Here is a 22,441-nt window from a genome sequence, read left to right as displayed (position 1 = left end):
GATGCCGACCCTGGGAAGGTCTCTGATGACTCTGACTTGGGTTCTCAAGGTTGTCACCAACGCAACCGCTCCTGGGTCCCCACCCTACATGCCCCAATCCTCTTGGGTCCCCACCCTGCATGCTCCAATCCAGGCAACCTCCTCTTGGTGTTCTGTGAGGATACCTGGCTGGTAGGTCTCAGGCACCAGCATCCACACAGGGTCACAGGACCAGGTATGTGCCTGCACTGGCTCCTGCAACCCACAGCGCCTGCGAATGACACAGCCTGGGTGTTTGAGAGTCTGTGGCAGGTTGAGCTGTGCCCCCAACCCCAACACCCTTCCTATGCTGAAGTCCTAACCCCCAGCACCTCCTAATGTGACCTGAGATGGAAATAGCACCTGACAGATGTAGTCAGTTAAGATGAGGCCATACAGGGCAGGTGGGCCTCTTACCTGATATAACTGATGTCCTTCCAGAAAGGGACACAGACATGCCCACACCCACAGGGAGAGCTCCCCTGGACACAGGCAAAGATCTTGGGCTGATATGTGGATAAGCCAAAGATATATCCGGCCAACCGCCAAGGTCCAGAGAGAGGTCTGGGACAGATTCCATCTCCCTCCCCCAGAGGCTACATCCTTGAGGTCTCCAGCCTCCAGACTCTGAGAGTGAACATCCGGGTGCAGCCACCCCATCACTAGTACTTTGCAGGTGACTCTGGGTGCAGTAGGAGATTCTTCTAGTTTCTAGTATCCATTCGACCAATTTGTTGTTGTTGTTCAGTTGCTCAGTTGCGTCCGACTCCCTTCGACCTCATAGACTGTAGCATGCCAGGATTCCCTGTCCTTCACTATCTCCCGGAGTTTGCTGAAACTCATCTCCAATCAGTTGGTGACACCATCTCGTCCTCTGTCGTCCCCTTCTTCTACCTTCACTCTTTCCCAGCATCAGGGTCTTTTCCAATGAGTCAGCTCTTCGCATCAGGTGGCCAAAGCTTTGGAGCTTTAGTTTCAGCATCAGTCCTTTCAATGAATATTCAGGGTTGATTTCCTTTAGAATTGACTGGTTTGATCTCCTTGCTGTCCAAGAGACTCTCAAGAGTCTTCTCCAGCACCACAGTTTGAAAGTAATTCGACCGATGTCTTCCTCTAAACTGGCCAATTTGAAAACCTCCACTGAGCGAGAATTCACCAAGGCCACATTTGCAGGCATGTTGTGATTGTCGAAGTCCTCTTCGTGCACTAAATCCGATGTCTGAGGATTTGGGTGGGACTGTCTGAGGGATGCCTCTTGAAGACCCCTGACCCCTCACCCCTGTGTGACTTCCTGGAGAAATATGGGAAACAAACCAGGATGCAGCTCTCTACACCACTCAGGAGGGGGCCAGCAGGAAGTCTGGCTGCATTTGTTCCCCTGTGTCTCTGTGGCTTCAAGGCCAGGGAACTCGTCAGAGATGAGAAGGCTGTTTAGGGGAGCAGAGCTCCTTCGAGGAGAGACCATGACCGGGTGCTGGGGCAGGAGCCACCTGAGGGCCCCACGTGGACCTTTAGTTCAGAGAATGTGCCAGCCTTGATTGTCATGGGGAGCAGACTTAACAGGAATATGCAAAGTCAAAGGTTGCCATGTGGGGCTCACAAGATTTGGCCTACGTTTTGAAAGTATCGAAAATGTGGTGATAGTGGTTTAATCACTAAGTGATGTCAAACTCTTGTGACCCCATGGACTGAAGCCCACCAGGCTCCTCTGTCCATGGGATTCTCTGGGCAAGAATACTGGAGTGGATTGCCACTTCCTTCTCCAGGGGATCTTCCCGACCCAGGGATCAAACCTGCATCTCCTGCACTGCAGATGGATTCTTTACCACTGTGACACTGCGGAAGCCCTCCTGAAGATAAGCATTTCTAATCTCCAAGTGGACATCAGAGAGAGGGGCATTCGTGTCCTCCAGAGAGGCATTCGAGAGGTCATGAAAACTCATTGCACTTCAGCTCATGGTGGAAAGACAGAAACATTTCTATGGATATTTCAACCACTAGCTTGTGGGTGGAAGGATGTCCAGTGAAAAATTATCCACTCTTTCCCCCCAGATCTAGCAAAGAAATCTCTTCCCAGCATTTCATTTCCCCACCTCTTAGGGTTGAAATGACAGCTGCCTTCAGGACAATTCACTTCAACACTTGCTTAACAAGTGAAGAAACCGAGGGGTGGCTATTTGGGTCTCTGTCCACTCTCTGGACCCCAGCCCCTGTGACACAAACATCTTAGTAACCTGTACATTGCCTCTCAGAAAGCCTCACGAATTTATCTGATGTTTAAAAGGAACAAACAAAGAAAGGCTGGAAGTGGCCATTCTAACCCCCGCCTGTTCAGTGTTAATGGGGGTGATACCGCCCTGATAATGGCATGGCAGGTCCTGCTTGTCCTGGGGTTTCAAAGGCGCTTTCAGATAAAGGATCCAAGAACAGCCCTGACACCCGGGGTGCCAGGCAACCAGTGGGGTGGCCTTGCCAGCCTCTCCCCAGGTCTGCCGAATTCTCCCAGTGTCTCCCAGGGTTGTCCACGTCTCTCTAAGTCTCCCCAAGTCTAGAATCCCTCAGCATGAGACACGCCTCCATTTCCTGAAAACAAACCCCAGGTTGGGAGCAGGACTCTGATGTCTTAGGGGGCAGTTGCTCCATCAGTAACCTCAGCTGCTCTTCCCAAGAGGCAGTTTTCTCTTCTGTAAAATAGAGAGGAGGAACATCTCCCAGGAGGTGATGTGAAGGGCCAGACAACACCCCCAGGGGAGCCACCTCAAAAGGCTATGCACCCTGAGAGCAACATGGGCTGCTGGAGGGGCGAAGCCTGACCCTTAAAGGCTACTGCCTCTGAGGACCGTGAGGGTCTTGAGTAGCTGGGTGGCTGCCCCAGGAAGTGTTCTCTCTCCCTGACACAGGGGCAGCTGCTAAGCTTTCCTGATCTCCAACCTCTGATCCAGAGGCGCAGGGCACTGGCAGGGGCCAGGGGGGCTTAGGACAGTCGTGCCCCAGGGGGCAGTGGGCCCCTCAGTGCCCTGCCTGGTGGACGTGTAATGTCTGTGGACCTGGGCAGGGACAGCTAAAGCAGGAAGCCAGAGGTGCTGGATCCGCACTACAGGCTGGACCCCAGGCCTGCAAAGGGGGGAATCCTTCGGCTCTGTCAGCTCAGTAAAGGCAGAGGAAGGGCGGGGTAAAGCGCTGACCTGGAGCAGGACGCTGTCCATCCCAGGGTATCCGGCTGGCGAACCTGCCTCCTCTATCCAGGCTCGGAGGACCCACCGGATGCTGGGAGTGGCCCGAGGCCCATGCAATCCTGAGAGGGGAGTGGGAGCCCCATGTTCACAGCCTGCTCTGGGCCCACGGGCCCACTGGCCCACTCTCTGGGGGACCCCATCCTTACTGTATTTTAGATTCCAAGGGGGATTAAATAAGGAGGTCAATCCTAGACAGACCCTCAAAAGTTTGGGATTCTGGTGTCATCTGCGGGCTGTCAGTGGGTCATGGGTTCCCAAGCGAGCCTGTAGGGTCAGGGCCTGGCATGAACTGTACGTCTGTCTGAGTGAAGCAAGTGTGGGTAAAAGCAGGGGCCCAGGCCTGGGAGGGCAGCACAGGGAAACTAGTAACTCCACTGCCCTCGGTCCTGCGATGACCTTTGAGGGCCCGCTGCTCCGAGGAGCCGTCCCTTGTCTGTCCTCAGGGCTGACTCAGAAGCTCTGGTGATGACCAGTCTGAACCTCACCAGGGATTGGTCCCCAGGGCCACTGGGTGTGCGGGGCAGGCAGCAGAGGCTCTGGAAGCTTAGCTGGTCCAGCAGTCTTCGGACAGGCAGGGCCCAGGCTGGGCTGCCCCCAGAATGTCTAAGCCAGTCCCTCTCAGTCCGGAGCTCATGTCCACCATCCCTGGACAGGCTTTCAAGTCAGCATCACATGCGTCATCCCCACCAGAGCAGGCTTTACAGACGAGGGAAGTGCCTCTCCTGCAGTTCCATGACAGCAGCAGTGGAGTCTGAAGACTTTTATCAAAATGCAAACTGGACCCCTTTTCCATCTCCCTCCTCAAATGAAGGCAACAAGATTCATGCTTCCCAAGCAGCCTGCCCAGAGTCCTCACTCAGGCCCTCATCCCTGATGTCTTCTTCCTCTTCCTCTTATCCTTCCTCCTTCCCTTCCTCCTCTTCCATCCCCCCAGCCTCTCATCCATCACTCACTCTCTCCCATCCATCACAGGGTCCGGACTGAAGTCCATGCCAAACGGCTGCAGGCAGCATCTTCTGGTAAGGTGTTTGGGGCCAGTAAAAAGACAAGATGCTGGAGCCTCTGGGCGGTCATCTCCTGGGGGATTTGACTCCCAGAGACACTGGTCAGGCTGGCCCAGGGCAGGACAAGCACGCCAAGCTCCACTGCGTCTTCAGGGGAGTCAGCACACCATCAGGGAGACCCAAGCTTGTTCTTTAGATCCCAGGGGAGACCTCGTGGTCACTTCTTAGCGTTGTGCTGTGCTTTGTCGCTCAGTCGTGTCTCACTCTTTGTGACCCCATGGACTGTATCCTGGAGAAGGCAATGGCACTCCACTCCAGTACTCTTGCCTGGAAAATCCCATGGACAGAGGAGCCTTGTAGGCTGCAGTCCATGAGGTCGCTAAGAGTAGACATGACTGAGCAACTTCAGTTGCTTTCACTTTTCACCCTCATGCATTGGAGAAGGAAATGGCAATCCACTCCAGTATTCTTGCCTGGAGAATCCCAGGGACGGGGGAGCCTGGTGGGCTGCCATCTATGGGGTCACACAGAGTCGGACACGACTGAAGAGACTTAGCAGCAGCAGCAGTAGTAGGACTGTATCCCACCAGGCTCCTCTGCCCATGGAATTCTTCAAGCAAGAATAATGAAGTGGGTTGCCATGCCGTCCTCTGGGGGATCATCCCGACCCAGGAATCAAACCTGAGTCTCCTGCATTGCAGGCGGATTCTGTACCAACTGAGCTACCAGGGAAATTCAGTCTCTTCTTAACATTGAGTCTAAAGTTAAGCTTCCGATAGAGGGCTTCAGTGGGCCCACAGAGACTCCGGCCACATCCAGGGCGACTTTGGCAGGTGAGCTGGGCCTGCCCTCTGCCTTGGCTCAGGTGCTGCCAAGAGTAACTCTGCTCCTGGGAGGCCCCTGGTTGTGCAGCTGCGCAACAAAAGGGGACCCCTCAGAGCCTGGGTAGTCATCACTGTGGGGTCCCTGCTGTAAAGACAGGAGAAGAGAGAAAGTCGAGGGGGCCCATCTCTAGTTTAGGGGTGTCTGACACCCCAGGACCTACTACCTGTACCAAGGAGTTCCAGAGGTCAGCCCCCAGTGACCCCGAGGACCTGAACCTCTAGTCTCCCAGGTTGGTGGGGAGAGAGGATATGGGGCTGCAGCCTGGACCCCTGAGGGTGCCAGTCACCTCTGAAAGCTCAGACTTGAGACTGAAAGAAGGGGCACACACTCCTTGGGTCCTGGGGTGCTTCACGCACATGAGGCTCATTATGGTCCATCCACGAGCTGTTCCCATGTGACCGAAGCTCCAGGAGCCAAGGCAACTGGAACCTTCTAGAAATACTTTCCTGGGAAGGGCCTCTGCCCCAAAGCACCACCCATGTTGACTCTTATGGTATCTGGCCTGGAAGAGACCTCTCCTCCCAGCTTCCTGCCAAGCTGGCCCGATGCCAGGAGGCTATCTGGGGTCTGTGGGGCAAACCTGTGAGCTGCCGCAAAGCTCAGAGGCCAGCCTGGAGGCTCCAGAGATGCAGGCCATTTCATCAGCATCATTGCCACTTATGTCCAGCCTGCCTCAGGCTTGGTCCACAAGGTTTTACTTTGGCCCTGAAGGAGGCCAGGGCAGGGGACATGATCACCTTGCTCAGGCCCGGCCATTGCAGGCCCCACCCTCTTTGGTGAGCACCGCCCCTCCCCAGAGCCACGCACAGCTCTGTCCCCATGGACCCCGAGGGGCCTCGGAGAACGAAGCAGCCGGGCGTCCTAATCCCCGTCCACCCCCGCCTGGCAGTGCTCTCCCAGGCCTCCGCTGCGCGCCAGGCTGAAAGGAAGGCTGATAAATGAGTCTGGAGGGAAACAAGGCTGCTTCTACTTGTAAAAGGTCATTGCGACTTTGTTCTGGGTGAGGGTTTATCTCCGCCGCCACAGGGACAGACAATGCCTCGGGCCTAAATGGCAGAAATCTTAGCTCCGCTCCTGAAATGGCTGTGCTGATAAGCCAGAATGGACTTGAGAGAGATCTGAATGGGCAAGGAGGGGATGGAGGTATTTCTGAACATGATTGAACAGGGACGACACAATGGGATGTGCAATTAGACTGGGCATTAGCCCAGGAGGCAGGGACGCGGCCTGAAAGCCAGACAAGGTACTTCCTGCGGCCCACTGGGGGCTGGTGATCCCAGCCCCGCGCTGCCTGGCCAGGAAGAGGGTGCGCAGCTGGGACAGAAGGGCAGGATGCGGCGCATGCACACCCTGGGCACTGCCCGGGAGGCCGGTGCCTCTCTTCAAGCCACTGCCTGGAAACACGGCATCATGTGTCGCAGGTAGCCGGGCACACAGGTGAGCAGGGAGCACGCTGACTCCTGAGTGATGACAGAGCATCCTTGACTCAGCATCTTCCCACTCCAAGGAGGAGACACCACCACCTACACCAACGGGCATCCCATCGGCTGACTTGAAATATCACCTTTAGGCCATTTTGCTCTCTGTGCTCTAAACAATGTGAAAGCAGGCAGGGGCCACCATGCGCCAGAACGCTGACTCCGGCTGTTCCCGTGGGGCCTCCTGCTGTGCGCCCAGGCTGACCTCTCACACTCAAAGGGCGTCCTGGCCTGACCCGGCCTCCATCAGAGCAAACCCAGCCACATCTCAGTGTCCTGTGGGCCCAAGAGAGCGGAGGAAGCACCACGCCAGCCCTGGACAGAGCAGGAGAGGACGTCCTGCAGGAGATCTCCGGCGGCCACTGCCCCTCGACGGGCGGGGAGTGGTTGGGTCACCCTGGTTTCTGGCTGAGCCGAAGTGGCCTGTGACATGATGAGAGCACATTCCTAACCTGGAGGTGACCAGCCCACAAAAATTCTCACCTCGAGAGAAGCTCTGATAAGCAGGCCTGGCGGGGAGGTCCACACCCTGTCCCATGACCCAGGGAGACCTTTTATGGCCTGCGAGGCCTGGGACGTTCATCTGACCAGCAGGGAGGGAGGGAGCGGATGACAGGCTGGCCAAGGCCGTGCTGGGGGTCCCCGGGGAGCCGCCTGGCCAGTAGCTGCCCGCGCTCAGAGGGGCTGCCCTCCAGCCCGTTATACTCTATAAGAGGCTACTGTTGGGAAAGTACTTGACATAATCTGTCTGTGTAAATGAGCAATGCTGCAGATGCGTCAGTCTCAGCAGGTGGATCCCACCACACGCTTCCTGAAGGCAGGGTCAGCCTGGAGAAGGCAGGGCCACGGGCGGCCCAGGCCAAACCTGAGAGCCACCTCGGCTGGGCCAGCAGTGCAGGTGCAGAGAGAGGAGGCCAAGGGCTATGTCTGGACCACTCCCTGCCTTACTGGTCCCCATTCCCATGGAGGAGCTGAGGCCTGGACAGAGTGGTGAAGACAGAGTACCCACGTGGGCTGGGGGCTGCTCTAACTTCTGGGGAGGGGTCAGGGGGCTGCCCAGTCCCTGGTCTCAGCACATGCTGTCTGCATGAACTGCAGAGTCAAGAGGTAGGGCTGAAGGAAGCTGCCTGAGGGTCCCTTGCCTGGTCTCTTGCCCCTATGCCAAACTACCCTATGACCCAGCGGGACTCCCTTCCCTCTCTAGGGCTTGGACCTCCCACCTGCACAGTGAAGGTGAGAAATGATGATGCACCAAGTAATCTCCAGGCATGACATGGACAGCTGGTGTCTGGGCCTTCCCCCCAACCTTGACCATCACTGCAATGCCCTTGGGAGGGGGGTCTTGTCGCTTGTCAGTTTCCAGGGGGCTACCCACCCGAGGAGAGCCATGCTAAAGGCTAGCTGTATGGTGGGGGTGGGATCCTTCTGTTGGTGGCAGCCAGGCTGCTCCCAGCTCTGGGGTCCAGCAGTGGTGGGACACACAGGGCGGGTCGGGGGAGTGCAGGTAGATTCAAGTGAAGCCTCTTTCTCTGGGCTTCCACCCATAAATGGAGAATTCCTAGTGCCCCCTCTTCCACTGCTAATTAGAATGCAGGTTCTTGGGGACTCCCATAAGGAATGCTAATCCACTAGGTAAGGGTGGGGCTTCCCTGGTAGTTCAGACGGTAAAGAATCTGCCTGCAGTGCAGGAGACCTGGGTTTAATCCCTGGTTTGGGAAGAGCCCCTGGAGAAGGAAATGGCAACCCACTCCAGTATTCTCACCTGGAGAATTTCAGGGACAGAGGAGCCTGGTGGGCTACAGTCCATGGGGTTGCAAAGAGTCAAACATGACTGAGTGACTTACACACACACACACACACACACACACACACACACACAGAGGTAAGGGTGGAGCCCTGAACCTGCATTTGAAGGCGCCTCAAGAATTCTCAACACAATCACTTGAGAACCATAGCTTCACGGAATCAAAGCCTGAGGCAAACGGGTGAAAAAGATTTTCTTTTGGATGGGGGTGGAATCTGGGTTTTGTGCCTCACAGACTGATCTTCTGGGATGGGGTCCCCACAGTTCCTGCTTGAACTGAACACATCTCCCACCAGCCAGGCTCCCAGCACCCTGGGACCATCTCAGAATCCTGGCTCCAGCAAGGTTGAAAGCTGCCTCTGGGATCCAGAGAATTTCACAGTGGGGCGCCCAGGGGGTAGGCATTAATGCCTGCCAGTCCCAGTGCAGTCCATGGGGCTGGGGCATGGGATCTGACCACAGACAGAATGAGAATCACAAATCAGGAAGAGCCTGGCATGGCTGGCATGTGCATACAGCAGACGCCTAGTGAATGCCAGGGCTTCCTTCTTGTCCACCCTCCTGGCCTGGTCAGCCTGCCCCAGCCTCACCAGTCCTGCCCAGCACAGGGACCCAGGTGCCTTTGTCATGATCCCTGAATGTGTGACCCCACTTCCCTTAAGGATAAAAGAGAAAGAAGGAGGAGGGGGGACGAGGAGACAGAGAGCCAGCAGGAAGGGTGAGCCCGGGTCCCGGGCGAAGACGTCATCCCCTCCATCTGCCTTCCTCTCACTTCCTTCTGACAACCTGAGGCTAGTCCACATCTCTGGTTCACAAGCAGCCATTCTGGGGTGAGGATGGGCTTGTGTCACCGGTGTATATGTGTGTGTGTGTGTGTGTGTGTGCGTGTGTGTGCGTGTGTGAGAGAGATGCGGATGGTAAAATACCATTTAAGAAGTTGGTATTCATGGACGTCTCTCGAATATGAAAAGAAAATATTTATTTCCTTTTTCGCTTGTGAATCAGAATGCTCTATTTAAAGAAAGTACCCTCTGCTGGACTGTGGCTGAGTTATTACCCCTTAAGGAAATAAAGAAGAACTACCAGGGAGGTATTCTTAGTCATTCTCTGTCCTTTTTCCGAAAATTCCTTATATACCCGCGCCTCGGAGCTGGGCCGAAGATAGTGCAGGGTTTCATGGCATTCTTGGGCTAAAAACGTCTGGACCTGATGTCATGGTGCTTGGGAGAGATGGCAGAGGAGCTGCGCTGGGAGCGGTTCCTGGGGAAACGAGATGGCGCGGGCCTCTGTGGCCCCCACCCCTCTGCCCCAGCGCTCCCAGGCCGCCTCCCACTCGGCCCTGTTCCCACAGGATGGCCCCCTTGTCGAATCCGGGTTCCCAGATTTCCCAGATAAGAGGTCCCCAGACCTGTTAACCATCCAGGTGTTGTTTCCACGGGTGTGAACGTTCACTGAGCGGTGACTTACGACTTTGGACGCTTTCTCAATATACGTGATGCCTCCTAAACACATTCAGAAAATCACTATGGAAAGAGAAAAGCCCTGCCACGTTTCTAGGCCTAAAATAAGCCCCAGACAGCACAGAAGCAGAGTCAGTGTAAGGGGTGAATTAGCTGGCCGGGCAGAGGAGGGCAGAGTACAGACAGCTTCCGGGCTCCCGGTCCCTGGGGGGTGGGATGCGCCCAGGAAGGTCCCAGTGTGCATTCTGGTGCTGCAGAGAGAAAGGACAGGCAAGGACAGGGACCAAGAATACCACACCCTGCGAGTGAGGCCGTCGGACCAGCAGGAGGCCCAGTCTTTGGAGCTGAAACCAGTCCTGGCCCCCTGTGCCAGCCTGGCCACAGTACTTTCCCGCACGGCTGGAATTCCAAGAGTAAACACAATAAGACAGTCTAAGAGTGAAATAAAAAGGAGCAAGGTGCACCCCCACCCCCGACTGTGTCAGCAAGAGCACACACTGTTACAGCTTTAGGGTGAAGGATGCACAGAAAATGCTGGAGTGTGGTCCCTGCAGGGAATGCGTGTGGAAGAAAGTGGAAGTGTACGTGTGCGTCACACAGCATGGCCGCCTGCACTGGCCTCCGGGTGCCTCTGGGATGAGCCAGTCCTTGCAGGAGCATCGCCTGTTGAAGTGTCAGGTTACCCTCAGCGACCCATGGCAAATCGTCCCCCTCACCTGGACCCCCCAGTGGAGGGATCACAGCGGGAGAAGGGTGGTGGTCCTCTCGGAAACCTCTGCTCCGTCAGTGCTCCTAGCTGTGCCCTCCTGCCAGGGCCCCTAACACAGATGCTGCAGGCCTGAAAGGATTCCCCCCTCTCTCTTTCCAGACTGGCTGCTCTCACCCACACGGCACATTATAAGTTCCTGGGAGTTTTCACAAACCCAGGGAGGATTGTTGGAACTTCTGGTGCAAAAACCAAGACCATCCTGGACAGATACACATGGCTGGTCCCTCCATTTGGCCAAAGCCTGGCATCTCTGGGGTGGGGTCTGGGCACCTGTATTTCTGATGCTCCGGGGGTTTCCATATGAGTCCCACTGACAGAGATCTCTGCTCTCAGGTCTCAGATGCCCTGGAAACACCTGAAGGACAGTCCTGACCTTCAAGTACCAGCTGTCACATTTTTCTCTGCAAACTTGGCAGCCGGCCATTGTTCAGTCAGGGCTTGCCCCTCCTCCCAGGCTAGGTGAACCTCCTCTTGGAGTCACCTGGAATGCCGGAAGGGGCTGCTGGGCCCAGCTTTCCTCTCCCGCTGCTCTGGGGCTGCGGGTCCATCCACAGGGCTGGTCAGGGCAGAAAGTGCCCAGATCCTGAGGCTGCTGATGATTCTGGGGTGCAGAAGAGGTTGTCCATTGGCTGAGCGGCAGCTCCGCTTCCACAGAGGCTGCTGGTGATGAAACATCTGCATGTCCAGACTCACCGCTGGTCACTGCTGGTGTTTCTCCTGGAGGATGGACATTTCCTTTCTGAATCCTGGGGAATGGCAGTTCTGGCTGTGGTGGTGCTCGTGGCCTTGTCCCTGTGGGGGCCAGACAGGAGCCCACAGCACCAGGAGGTGAAGGCAGAAGGGGGCAGAGCGCCGGGAGGTCAATGCAGGGGGCATGGCGCTGGGAAGCTCATGCTTCTGGGGCCACCAGAGGCATCCAGTTCGTCTAGGCGATGAGTCAAGCACACACGTTTGTCTCTAGGTGGCTGGGGTTTCTTATTAGGTCATTACATAGCAGGAAGTAGAGAGGCTTAAAGCCCATTCCCAGGAGCCTTGGGAACTCTGTCCCAGGGGAAGGTGGGTGCTCCATTATAGCAGGAGTATTGACTTGATGGCCTGAGGGGCAGGGAGCCTTGGGGTGTTTGTGAGTCTGTGCTGGCATCTGTGGCCAGCTCAGCAGGACAGAGGACAGGGTCCTTGAAGCCAGAGTGTGAGGGTGTAAGTGCAGAAGAAAGAAGAGGAGGCCTTTTCCCACGGAGATCAGGGGCTCAGCTGGGGCCATGTGGTTGCAGTCTTGGGGTGCCCACCTGACCCCCAGCCAGGCTTGGGCAGGTGTCAGGGGCCGGGCACAGAGGCCAGAGCCCCAAGAACACCTGCCCCTCTATCTGTCTCAGTGAATGTGGTCTCAGCCCTTAGACCTAGAAAAGCATCCTCAGTCCTCGGATCTCCATACCACATGTTTATGCATGTGTCACGAGCCTTGGGAAACCCCACCATATTCTGTCCCTGAGATGTTAGAGGCCAAGCTCCCACTGTGTTGACACCCTGAGTCTCAGGGAACAGACACCCCACTGGGCTTCCTCGTCTTCCTGCCACTTGGGACCAAAAATAGACCTTTAGCTCCTCCTTAATTTAAGGACACATGGCCCCAGCTTGGAAGAGGAAGCATTATTTCTTCTAAAAATATATACATGTAGGGGGACCAGTGGGCACAAGCAGAGCTCACTTCCTCAACCCCATGCCCTTCTTCAGGGTCAGGGGTTCTGGATCATCACTCAGTCTCACATTCACAACAGTGTCTCAGAATCTAAGCATGCAGAGCTGGGTACCAGCCCTGGCCTGGAACATCCCTACCTGGCATCTCTGGATGTTCTGGCAGCCCATGGTCCACAGGGGTGGCCGTCAGGTCCTGCCCTCACCAGAGCCGTCCAGGGAGAGCGGAGACCCCAGAGGCGCTGGCTTGGGGACCGCATGACTGTAGCACTGGAGAGACGGGGCAGCCTTTCCCCGCTGACCCTGGAGCTTCCCACAGTCCCTGGGCCAGACATAGATGTTTGTTGATTGAGCAAATGAACATGTGTATTAATATTCAGGAACCACGGCCAAAAGGATGAGGTAATCCACTCGAGTAAATTCTTCAGATAATTGAAACCCCATCAATTCACGTTAACATTTTCCACCAGCTCCTTAAACAGAGGCAGACGTGTTTTTTTTTTTTGACAGACGTTGCCTGAGTGTCGGTTACAGGCTGGGCAGCGCGCTGGGCACCAGAGAGCCCGCCTTTCTGGGGGAGACAAGCAGAGCCGGGTGCTTTCAGTGTGCAAATGGCTCCCGTGCCTCCCCTTGGGGGCCTGTGCGGCCGCCCCAACCCAAGCACAGCTGCGGGGTCCCGCCTCGGGGCAGGTGGCACCTCCGAGGAGCGGGTTCCACAGCCGGCTCCCTCGGGCCTGCCACTCGCAGCCATCTCTTAATTAGCAAAATAAACAGCACGATGATAAATGTCATGATTTACTCAACAAATGATCAAAATCATTGTTTTTCAGACCCTGGGGCAATAGAATGCAATCACGAGGTGATTTATTCTGGGAGGGTGAGTGGTGGCGGCGTCAGCGGGCAGGCGGTGTCTGGAGGGGAGGGGCTAGGAGTCCTGGGCAGGGGACAGACACCTCCCTTTGAGATGGAGCCCAGGGAGCCGTGTTCCACTCACCCCCAAGCTCCTGTCTGTGTCCAAGGACACGGCTGCCAGGTCCGGGTGCATGGAGAGCAGAGCTGTGCTTTTTCCCCAAAATGAGGAACTCACTTCCGGCCTCCCTCAGAACACTCAGGGTCAGGGTAGGGGGAATATTTAGAATTATCAAATTTTCCTGACGCCCATGTGAAGACAAAGCAGGTGAACAACAGGAGGAGGATACCCAGCCATGGGGCTAACCCATGCCTTCCTGTTTCGCTCAAGTAAAATTCCTGCACAAACCAGGATGCTCCTGCTACCTTGACCCTGAAAGGTGCGAGGTCACCCACGCCACCCCAGCAGGGACAGAAATGCTTTTGTCAGAAGGGTCGAGTCACCAGAAACCTCACCACAGAAAGAAAATGACGTGGGACCCTTGGGTTTCAGTTAAGTGAAATGGCCCAGAACAGGAATTCTGTTCTCCCAGTAGAAAGAAAATTGTTTCAGTGAAATGACGGTAAGAATCATCAGTTTGACCTTGATTTTGAGCCAGTCCTCCGAGAGACACCCGTCCTGTGTCTGCAAGGGGATCTCCCTAGATCTTCCTCCCCTGCTGCACCTCCAGACCAGACCCCGTGGGAGCAACCATGCTCTGACCCAGGCTAGGACACAAGCACAGCTGTCACCCACCGCCCCTCAGGATCCAGAACCATCCTGGCTCCTTCTCGGAGCTGCTTTGCCATCTTTGCTAGAAGATGGTCTGTTCGTCTTCAGTGACTCAATGCCATGTAAACCGTAGTCACATCAAATCACACTGACTGACAACGCTCAAGTACTGTGGTGACACTGAGTAATGACACATGCAACATTCAGGACTGGACTGTGGGCCTGCGGGTGCTGTCCCCGGGCCCTGCCTCAGTCTGTCTGGCGTCCCCAGCCGGGATGCTCAGACACTGACGCTGTCCTAGTGATCGTCTTTGTTCCCAACCCTTCACGGGGCTGAGCAGACCGCAGGCCTGGAGCGGGCATTTGCAGGGTGCAAGGACACAATCAGCCGCCTTACTCGGGACTTGGGGTTCCTCTGGAGGCCCCTCTGCTGTCCGGAGCCATGGAAAGGTCTAGATTCTGGAGCCTGGCTTCTCCACTCCTGGTCTGGGCCCTGTTTGCAGCAGAGTGAAGGTAAGGACCATACCTGTCCATCAAGGGCAGTGAGGCCCACTGACAGACACTGTCACCAGGAGGAGGACACAGGAACCAAGTGACACAGCAGTCTCCTGTTTGGGGACATAAGTGAGGCTATTTGACTTCTGCCCAGAGATCCAGGGAGCTAGAAAGAAACCACCTCAACCTCACGATTTATTTCAGGCCAAAGCAGGTTCACCATGGGTTTGGGGGTGCTCAATTCTGCTCTTGGGGCTTGACCATGACCACGGCGACGCCAACAGCTGCTCATGACTGTGTTGGAGGGGATAGGACAGGAGGCCAGGAAGCCCAGAGATGGCCCCAGAACAGGTGGTCAGGCCTGAACTCGCCAAGGAGACAAGGTCAGGCAAGTCACACAGTGCATCTGGAACACGACGTGAGGACGTGGACGCAGAGCAAATATCTGCCAGGGCCGGCAGGAAAGGTGGCAGTCAGGTCTGGGCCCCGGAATCAAGGCGCTGCCTGGGGTGGGGCAGGAGGCACCTCGGAGGGGAGCGATCCTGCACGTACACAAGGACAAATAATATCGCAAAGTCAACAGGTGCCGGGTAGATAACAGCACGGCCTGTACCAGGCCCGGCACCGGGGGTGGCCGTGATACAGGCCGTTTCTTTAAAATTAGAGCAAACAGAGGCCTGCATCTGAACCAATGAGAATCAGGTCACCTCAAGGTCATCCATCACACTACATGAAGGGTTCGTTTACCCTCCAACATCTGAAGCTGTCTCCTAATTCAGTAGTCCGGGCCTTTCTGAGCACATCACACAAACCCCAAAATTCCTCCTGAAAATAGCCAGGTGGGAAGTCCAGGACAGGCCATCCTACAGCCCAAGCCACTTACCGGTCACATCATGTGAACACACTCTTCTCGGCCCAGCGAGGGCCACCCTGTGGATCTCTGAAGAGCATATGAGCTGCCCCCAAGAGGGCCTCACCTCCCAACTCCTCACTTTGCTCCCTCCCACCTGTTCTGCAGGTGACCCGACCTTGACAGGCACACACACAGAGTCAGCCACCTGGGAACAGCAGGGGACAGACAGGCCGGTTCACACAGTGCAACGGTGGCCTCCACCACTCAGCCATGGTGAGTCCTGGCACGCCTGCTCCTTCATCCATCTGGTCAACCCACTGCCTCTCTAAACCTTCAAAGCCATCCACGGAGCTCGGGCTGTCAGCTGGTAGGGGGCTTCTGCATCCTCTGATGTCCATACCTCATGTGCTACCACAAACCCGCTTGCAGGAGAATCAGGGTGTCCAGCGTTTGGGGGGCCCCCATATCCTCCCTTGTGAAGGGAATGGGGGTCTCAGGTCTGCAGTACCACCACCAGCACATGGCTAAGCCAGACTCTGTGAGACCTTTTCAGAGGGTTTCAAAAGCTGATGGACCAGACCGGCGGAGATGTTCAAGGGCTGCTGAGGGTCCCCTGAGGGATGCACAAGGGTCATGCACTGTGCACCCCGAGTCTTCAGGGAACAGTGATGTCCCTAAGAGAAGCCTTCTAGATGGTAAAGACTCATCAGAGGGCAAAGATGGCCCCTCACTGACCACAGACCCTGAGAGACACACAGCATGGGAACTTTTCCAAAGCCAACGAGCAGTTGGGGGAGTCAGCTCCCCGAGCCCCACCACCTTGAACCACTGGCAGGGGATACAGCTGCCAGCCCCACAGGTCCCTCTTCCCTCCTTGGATGGCTCTCCCCTTCCTAGCTCTGACCACCATCCAAGCACTTTTGGAAGTGGTGAAACACCCAGGAGGAATCTGGGTTGGCACTTGCATTTTCCGTCCAGGCAGGGTCCCTGCCCAAAATATCACTGCACGCTGGCTCTGTGGGGCCTGAAGAGAGGCCAGGACTAGAGGGGAGTGTGCTTTCCTGGGGCCCTGGTCCTTAGGAGACCACCTTGAAAGCCCCCTGAACTGGGGCCCAGTGTCCCTCGTGGTCAGAGCAGGATGCTTCCAGAGGAAGGGCCCTTTCATGGCTGTCAACCCCCACCCCCCACCTAATCAGCCTCCCTCTCCAGGTCACACGCAGCCTCCAGGACTGCCGAGCCAGGCCTGGATCATCAGGGAAATCAAAACCACAAGACTCTCCTCTCTGCCCCCGCTAATCTGAGAAGCGGGAGCTCCTCTTAGGGAGCCAGCTGACCCGAGCAGATCAGCAGGAGGCCCAGGGCATGGATGCACCTGGGGCATCTAGGGCAGTGTGGCCACCAGACACGTGCTGCTCTGCCTGGAGTTGGGCCCCCATCTGAGGACTTTCCCGGGAGCAGAGACCTTGTTCTGGGAGACTATCATCGATCCCCAAAGTCCTGCGGAGATGGCAGCCTTAGCACCTAAGATCCAGACGGGAAGCTCGAGGGGTTTAAGACATGAGCTCATTAAAGACACATTTCCGGGAAGAGAGCGGGTGCGGCGGACGGGGGCCTCCCGGCGTCCACTAGGCCTCTGGTGTTTTTGGAGTCGCGTCATGCAAGCCGCGGGATAAAATAAGCCTGGGAAATTCAGCACTCTCTGCGACCCAGCCTCCCGCCTCAGGCAGCACCGTCAACCCGGTTTTATAAATAGATGAACCACGAGACAAACGGCCGCCATCAATCACGCGCGCGCGCGGCAGGGCTCACCTCCCATCCGAAGTCCGCCTCGTTCAGCGTGGCCCGGGGCGCCACCATGTACGGGCCGAACCGCTCCCCCACCTCCATCTTCTTCTTGGCCCAGATGCCCAGGCCGGCGCCGGGGATGGAGGATTCCCGGAGCTCGAACCCCGGGGGGATGCGGATGTCCTCAGGGATGTAGACCGGGGCCTCATATGGCGAGCCTTCCTTGGGTGTGGGGAAGGGGGACGGCGGCCCCATGGGGATGGGGGACATGATGCTGTCCTCAGTCTCGTCCTCCGCGCTCTCGCCCGCCAGCAGGTCGGGGTCCGGCCCGTACATGTTATTTACAATGTCGCCGTCACCTGGAGGAGACAACACAGAGTCAGCCTGTGCAGCTCCGCTTCCGGGCCCCGAGTTTAGGGGCCGCCCGGGACAGGGGACGGAAGAGAAACGGGCTGGCCACCCCCCACTCTGCTAGGGGCCCCCCACCCACCTCTGCTAGGGGCTCCCAGGGGGAGGTTCCAGCAACACTTGGGGAACAATGCGGACCCCCTAGGTCAGCAGAGTTCTCCCCAGGCTCCCAAAGCCCCTGGCAATGGCTGAGGACACACTGGCCCATTCTGCATTAGGGCAGGAGGGACGCCCACGCTCTATGGGATGGGCACAGCCAGAATGCAAACACTCTTGGGGGCTCCACTCTGGGGGGTTGGTGATGAGGCATTCATTCTGGAACCAGTTTGTGTCTGCAGCCTTGGAATTGGGGAATGGGGCAAGTCCCAAGATCTCGGGGGGGACTCAGAACTTGAGCTATGTGAAATTTGGGATGCTCTGGGACGGAGGTGGTGTGGGAGTGTACTGGGGCTGGGGAGGGTTCCTAGAAGTCCCCTGACTACTTAATGGCAGATTAGGACAGAGGCCTGCTGAGTCATGAACTCGGGAGCCCTGGGGGCTCCCAGATCACGGGACTAAGCAAAAGGGTCTCCAGCTTGTCTGTCCGGTGTGGCCCTTTCTTTGGGGTCCAACCTAAGAGGCAGCTGTCCCCAGAAGAGTGCCGCCTGGAAGTCCACCTGAGGGTGGCCCTGAGCACAGAAGAGGTAATGAAGAGTGGGAGGGGCGAGGGGACAGGGCGAGCGAGCTGGTCAAACAGCCAGAAAACCAGCTTCACTCCGGCATCAGCCTTACAGTGCCAAACGGGGAGGCCAGGGGTGAGGATCCCACCAATGTTCACCCCCAGGCCCCCCAAGGGCAGCAACACATGAGAGGATCAACAAACGTGGTCCAGACGCACAACAGGCTGTTCACATCAATATAGATAAAGAAGATCGACCTCACAGGGGCAGCGCGGGCGAGCCTTGCGAGTGTCACACCGAGTGAAGGAGGCTGGACGCAAAGGGCCACGAGTCCTAAGATTCCATTCATGCCAAATGTATGGACAAGAGGCAAACCCACAGAGACAGGACCCGTGATGGTGGGGTAGGGGTGACTGGTTGGTGGGCCTGGGGTCTCCTTTGGGAGATGAAAATGTTTTGGAACCAGACAAAGGTGGCGAGCGTGCCCCTGAATTGTACACTTTAAAATGGTCCGTTTTCACGTGAGGTGGCTCTCATTCGTAAGATTAAAAAACTCAGAGAAGAGAGACAGGAGGAGGGGGCTGGGGGTGGGAGGCGTGGCAGGTGAGCTGCTCCCCGCTCGGAGCCTGATGACCTCTGATCCAGATGCTTCCGCCCTCCTTCTCGGACTTGAAAACCTCAGAAAGGGACCCAAACACTGTGGTCACCCTGGCTCTCATCTCGTGGCCCCCTCCCCATTCCCTGACATGGGAGGGTAGGAGAGACGTCTCCAGGCAGAGGGGAACTTCAGGGTCCTCACACTGACTCAAACTGATGCGTGGGAGAAATAACAAAATGTTTTCTTTCAAAAGAAACCGAAGTCTTAAAAATGATGGGGATAACATTTATTTAATTTAGCAGTGTTCACAGAAGTAATTATTATCTTTTAAGTGGCCAACGGTTCCTTTTTAACTGACTCATAGGACCCTTTCAAAAATGCAACAACAGAACGGCAGCTGGTGTGCACCCATCCCAAGGACCCAAGACTGCTGAGGATTGAAAGACCACCCCCAGCCCTTCCTGGGGCGCGTACACCAAGGTGAATTGGGAGGAGTAATTAACATGCCACCTTATTATGTGACCCGGTGACTGCACGGAGCTCCAGCAGACTTGGGTGGGACACCCCCTCCACCCAGGGTCTGATACCTTTGCGTCCGGCTGGTGAGGAGCCCAGCCCCTCGTGTGAAGGCACTGGGCAGAAAGAAGGACCTGTTCCTATCCATGCATGCCCATCTCAGGGCTCTTTTTTGTTTTTCTGGGTAGTTTTTCTTTTTTCCTGTTTGAATTCTACTTCCCCAAACTCCTCACCTACTGGAGGAAAATCAACGCTTGAAGGGCATGTTTAATTTACTGGCCGAGCAAACAGCTTAGGAGAGAAGGCGGTGTTTCCTGCTGATTAAAGGAAAGCTGTGCATTGCCCGCCTCCCACCCTCTGCGGTCACTGGGGTTAAGTGATTGCCTGGAGCCACCAGGAAAGCCCAGGTCTCGTTTGGCTGCCCCATGGCCAGCGGAGATCGTGGGGAGGCTCTTTTTTGGACATGGCTGAGAGGAGGCCTAAGGGTGCAGAGAAAACACCTGGAAAATAGGAGATGAACTGAACAGCCCCCGAGGCCCCTCAGGAAGCAGAAGGCTGTCCGGACGCTGCTGAAGCCTGTGTAGGATGAGCACAGACTGTCCTCTCCTGAGGTCCCTGAGCAGCAGGGAGGCTGGATGGAAAGGCCCAGAGCCCCAGCCAGGCTGCCCTTGGGACCACCAGCCCCTGGTGGTCCTGAGGAGCCCCTCAGCCCAGGGCTGGCAGGTATTTCCAGGGAGGGGGTGTCATTGCCCCTGGCCCCTGCCCCCTGCTACCCAGGCCTCTGACCCCCGGCACATTCCCAGCCCACGCTCCCTGGAAGGGCCAGAGGCAGTGCCAAGAGCAGGAGGTTTTTACGACCTTGGCATCTAGGCTGGCCGCAGCGTTATCCACTCATCAGGGGACCGAGGTCCTTCACTGGGGTTTTGCGGTTGTTTTAGGCTCAGGGTTCATGACTGAGTCTGTCATTCCCAACATTTCTCCCAGGAGATCAACCCAATAATAAAAGCAGAGAGGAAAGGAGAGCAGACGGTGTAGGCAGGGACAGGAAGAAGAGGAGAGCCACAGAGGACCCACGGCCACAGCGGTGAAGCCACAAAGCACCTGCCTTGGGGCTGGGTCCCAGCCAGGGAGCCGGGCTGGGGGCAGACTTCACGCTGAAACCCAGTTTGGAGCTTGTCTGCCCCTCTAACCCAGATCCCTGAGGACACTCCTGCCCACCCAGAAGCCCCATCCAAATATCAAGCCAAGCCCAGGATTTCAGGGTCTGGAGAGAGAGGAGGCCCCAGTGAACAAGATCGTGCCCGACTGGCCAGGGCAGAGGGTCCTTCCTGTATCATCCCCACAGGGCTGATGACCCTGTCCTGGCCAAACAAGCAGCATCCCAAGTCAGGGGTGATTAGGGTGAAAAGACCCCCCCGCCCTTCCCTGATTCTGTAGCTCCTGGCTGCTCATAACCCGGGAATCAGCAGATTTAAGCCTTGACCTGCGGCCAGGGGGAGCATGAGGGGGGCTTCTCTGAGTCGATATGAGGGGGTGTTTTGTTCTGGTTCCTCCTTCACTGAATGGCAGGGTTTGGAGGAGAAGCCATGAAACCACACAGGGCTCTGGGAGGCTGTGGGCTACCCCCTGGAGCCGGGAGTGACAGAGTGTGTGTATGAGTGCATACATGTGAGTGCATACATGTGAGCACATGTGAGTGTGCATATGTGTGACAACAGCAGGTGTGTGTGTTGAGCGTGTAAAAGGAGGCAATGAATCCTGAGCAGCAGGCCTGAGGCCACCTCAGCCAGCACCCTGCCTTTTCATGGTCCTGTGGGTGGGAAGGTCATGGCTGCCTCCCCCCAGAGACCCCAAGAAGAAGGGAGGAGAAAGCCCCTCTGTGGGGGTCCCGTATCCCTCCAGCACGAGGCAGTCCCACCACGGGCTGGGAGGTTCCCGGGGTCACCCTGCTGCAGCCTGCTGAGAGGCCAGGTGTCACGTGTTTCTCAGGAGAGTAGCCGTTAGTAGAAGATGCTTCTTGAAAACCCGGGGGCTCCCTCCAGTGCAGAAGTGAGCTAAGATCCCACCTTTAAGTGGTTCACTGAGGGGTGCAGACTCTTGGAGGTGAGTGGGGACTAAAGGCAATCAATCGATCTACCCCAATCTGGAGTTTCCTGGAGGCTCTTTGGGTCACCCTGGACCCTGAAATCTGACGGAGGTGTCCACATGGTATCTCAGGAGGTGTGGGGGAGCAGGGAGGCCAGTCCTGAACAGCAAGTACAGATCAGGGCCCTGAAACTAGCCTAGCCTATCCTCCTGACCCCCAACATATGGGGTCACATCGCTCTCCTCCAGAGCCAGGGAGCACAGAGCAGAAGGACCCACACCCCAATAACATGCCCCCTGCACCCAGGCACCTAGGCCAGGCCTGTCCTGGGGCACCAGGGCCCGGATCCCAGCTCCCAGCCTGGCAGGCTGCTCCCCAACACTGCCCTGGTCCAGGAGGACCTTCTCATTTAGGGGATGCTCACACCACCCCACAGCCACCAGAACAGAGGTGCCAGGAACAAGGGACATTGTGCTCAGAGGAAGCCATCCAGGCCTGGCCATGTGCTCTGCCCACGCTGGCCAGGCCTCACCCCACAAACACCGCAGAGCTTCGTCCCTTCCAGCACATGCTGTGAGACCCTCCTTTCCTCACCCAAAAGAGAAACACCCTCCACGCAAACAGTTAGCACAGGCAACACTTTGGGGAAAAACTGAAAATGCATCCAGGTCTGGGTTTCCTTTCTGGTTCAATTGTGTCTCACCCTCATCTCTTAGAAGTGGGTGTGTGAACATCACAGGAGTGCAGACTGGCTGCAGAGGCTCCAGCGGGGTACCCTGAGGGCCCGGCTTGCGGGATGAGGCAGCGTGGCTGGTGGGCCTGAGCACCACTCCCCACAGAGCTGGCCTGTCCAGCATTGATCTTGGGGTTGGTGGGTAAAAAGCAAATTGTCTTCAGCCAACTTGATCCTGACCGGGATCGAGAGGCGCCACTGCCCTGACACAGGACAGGAGAGATCCTTACACAAGGGGGGAAAGGAGACCCTGAGACCCCTGTGAGCCAAGCCACCTAGAAAGGGGACTCAGGACACCGCTGTTGTGCCCTGCTTGTGGCCAAGCTGGACCCGGAACTCGG

At 56.6% G+C, this 22,441-nt stretch overlaps 1 protein-coding gene across 3 annotated transcripts in view; it reads right to left on the bottom strand.

The window, feature by feature from the left end:
• PRDM16 (PR/SET domain 16) overlaps positions 1 to 22,441 on the bottom strand; it is a 340,177-nt gene that overhangs the window by 217,121 nt on the left and 100,615 nt on the right. For all 3 annotated transcript variants that reach the window (XM_070385088.1, XM_070385089.1, XM_070385091.1), the window contains exon 2: positions 17,125 to 17,459. In XM_070385088.1, the coding sequence (XP_070241189.1) occupies positions 17,125 to 17,459 (335 nt within the window). The remainder of the gene's footprint in view (positions 1 to 17,124; positions 17,460 to 22,441) is intronic.

This window comes from Bos mutus, chromosome 16, assembly GCF_027580195.1.
Source record: "Bos mutus isolate GX-2022 chromosome 16, NWIPB_WYAK_1.1, whole genome shotgun sequence".
In the NCBI taxonomy this organism is placed as follows: Eukaryota; Metazoa; Chordata; class Mammalia; order Artiodactyla; family Bovidae; genus Bos; species Bos mutus.
Note: the sequence above shows the minus strand (reverse complement) of the source record. Positions and strands in the feature narration are given on the sequence as shown.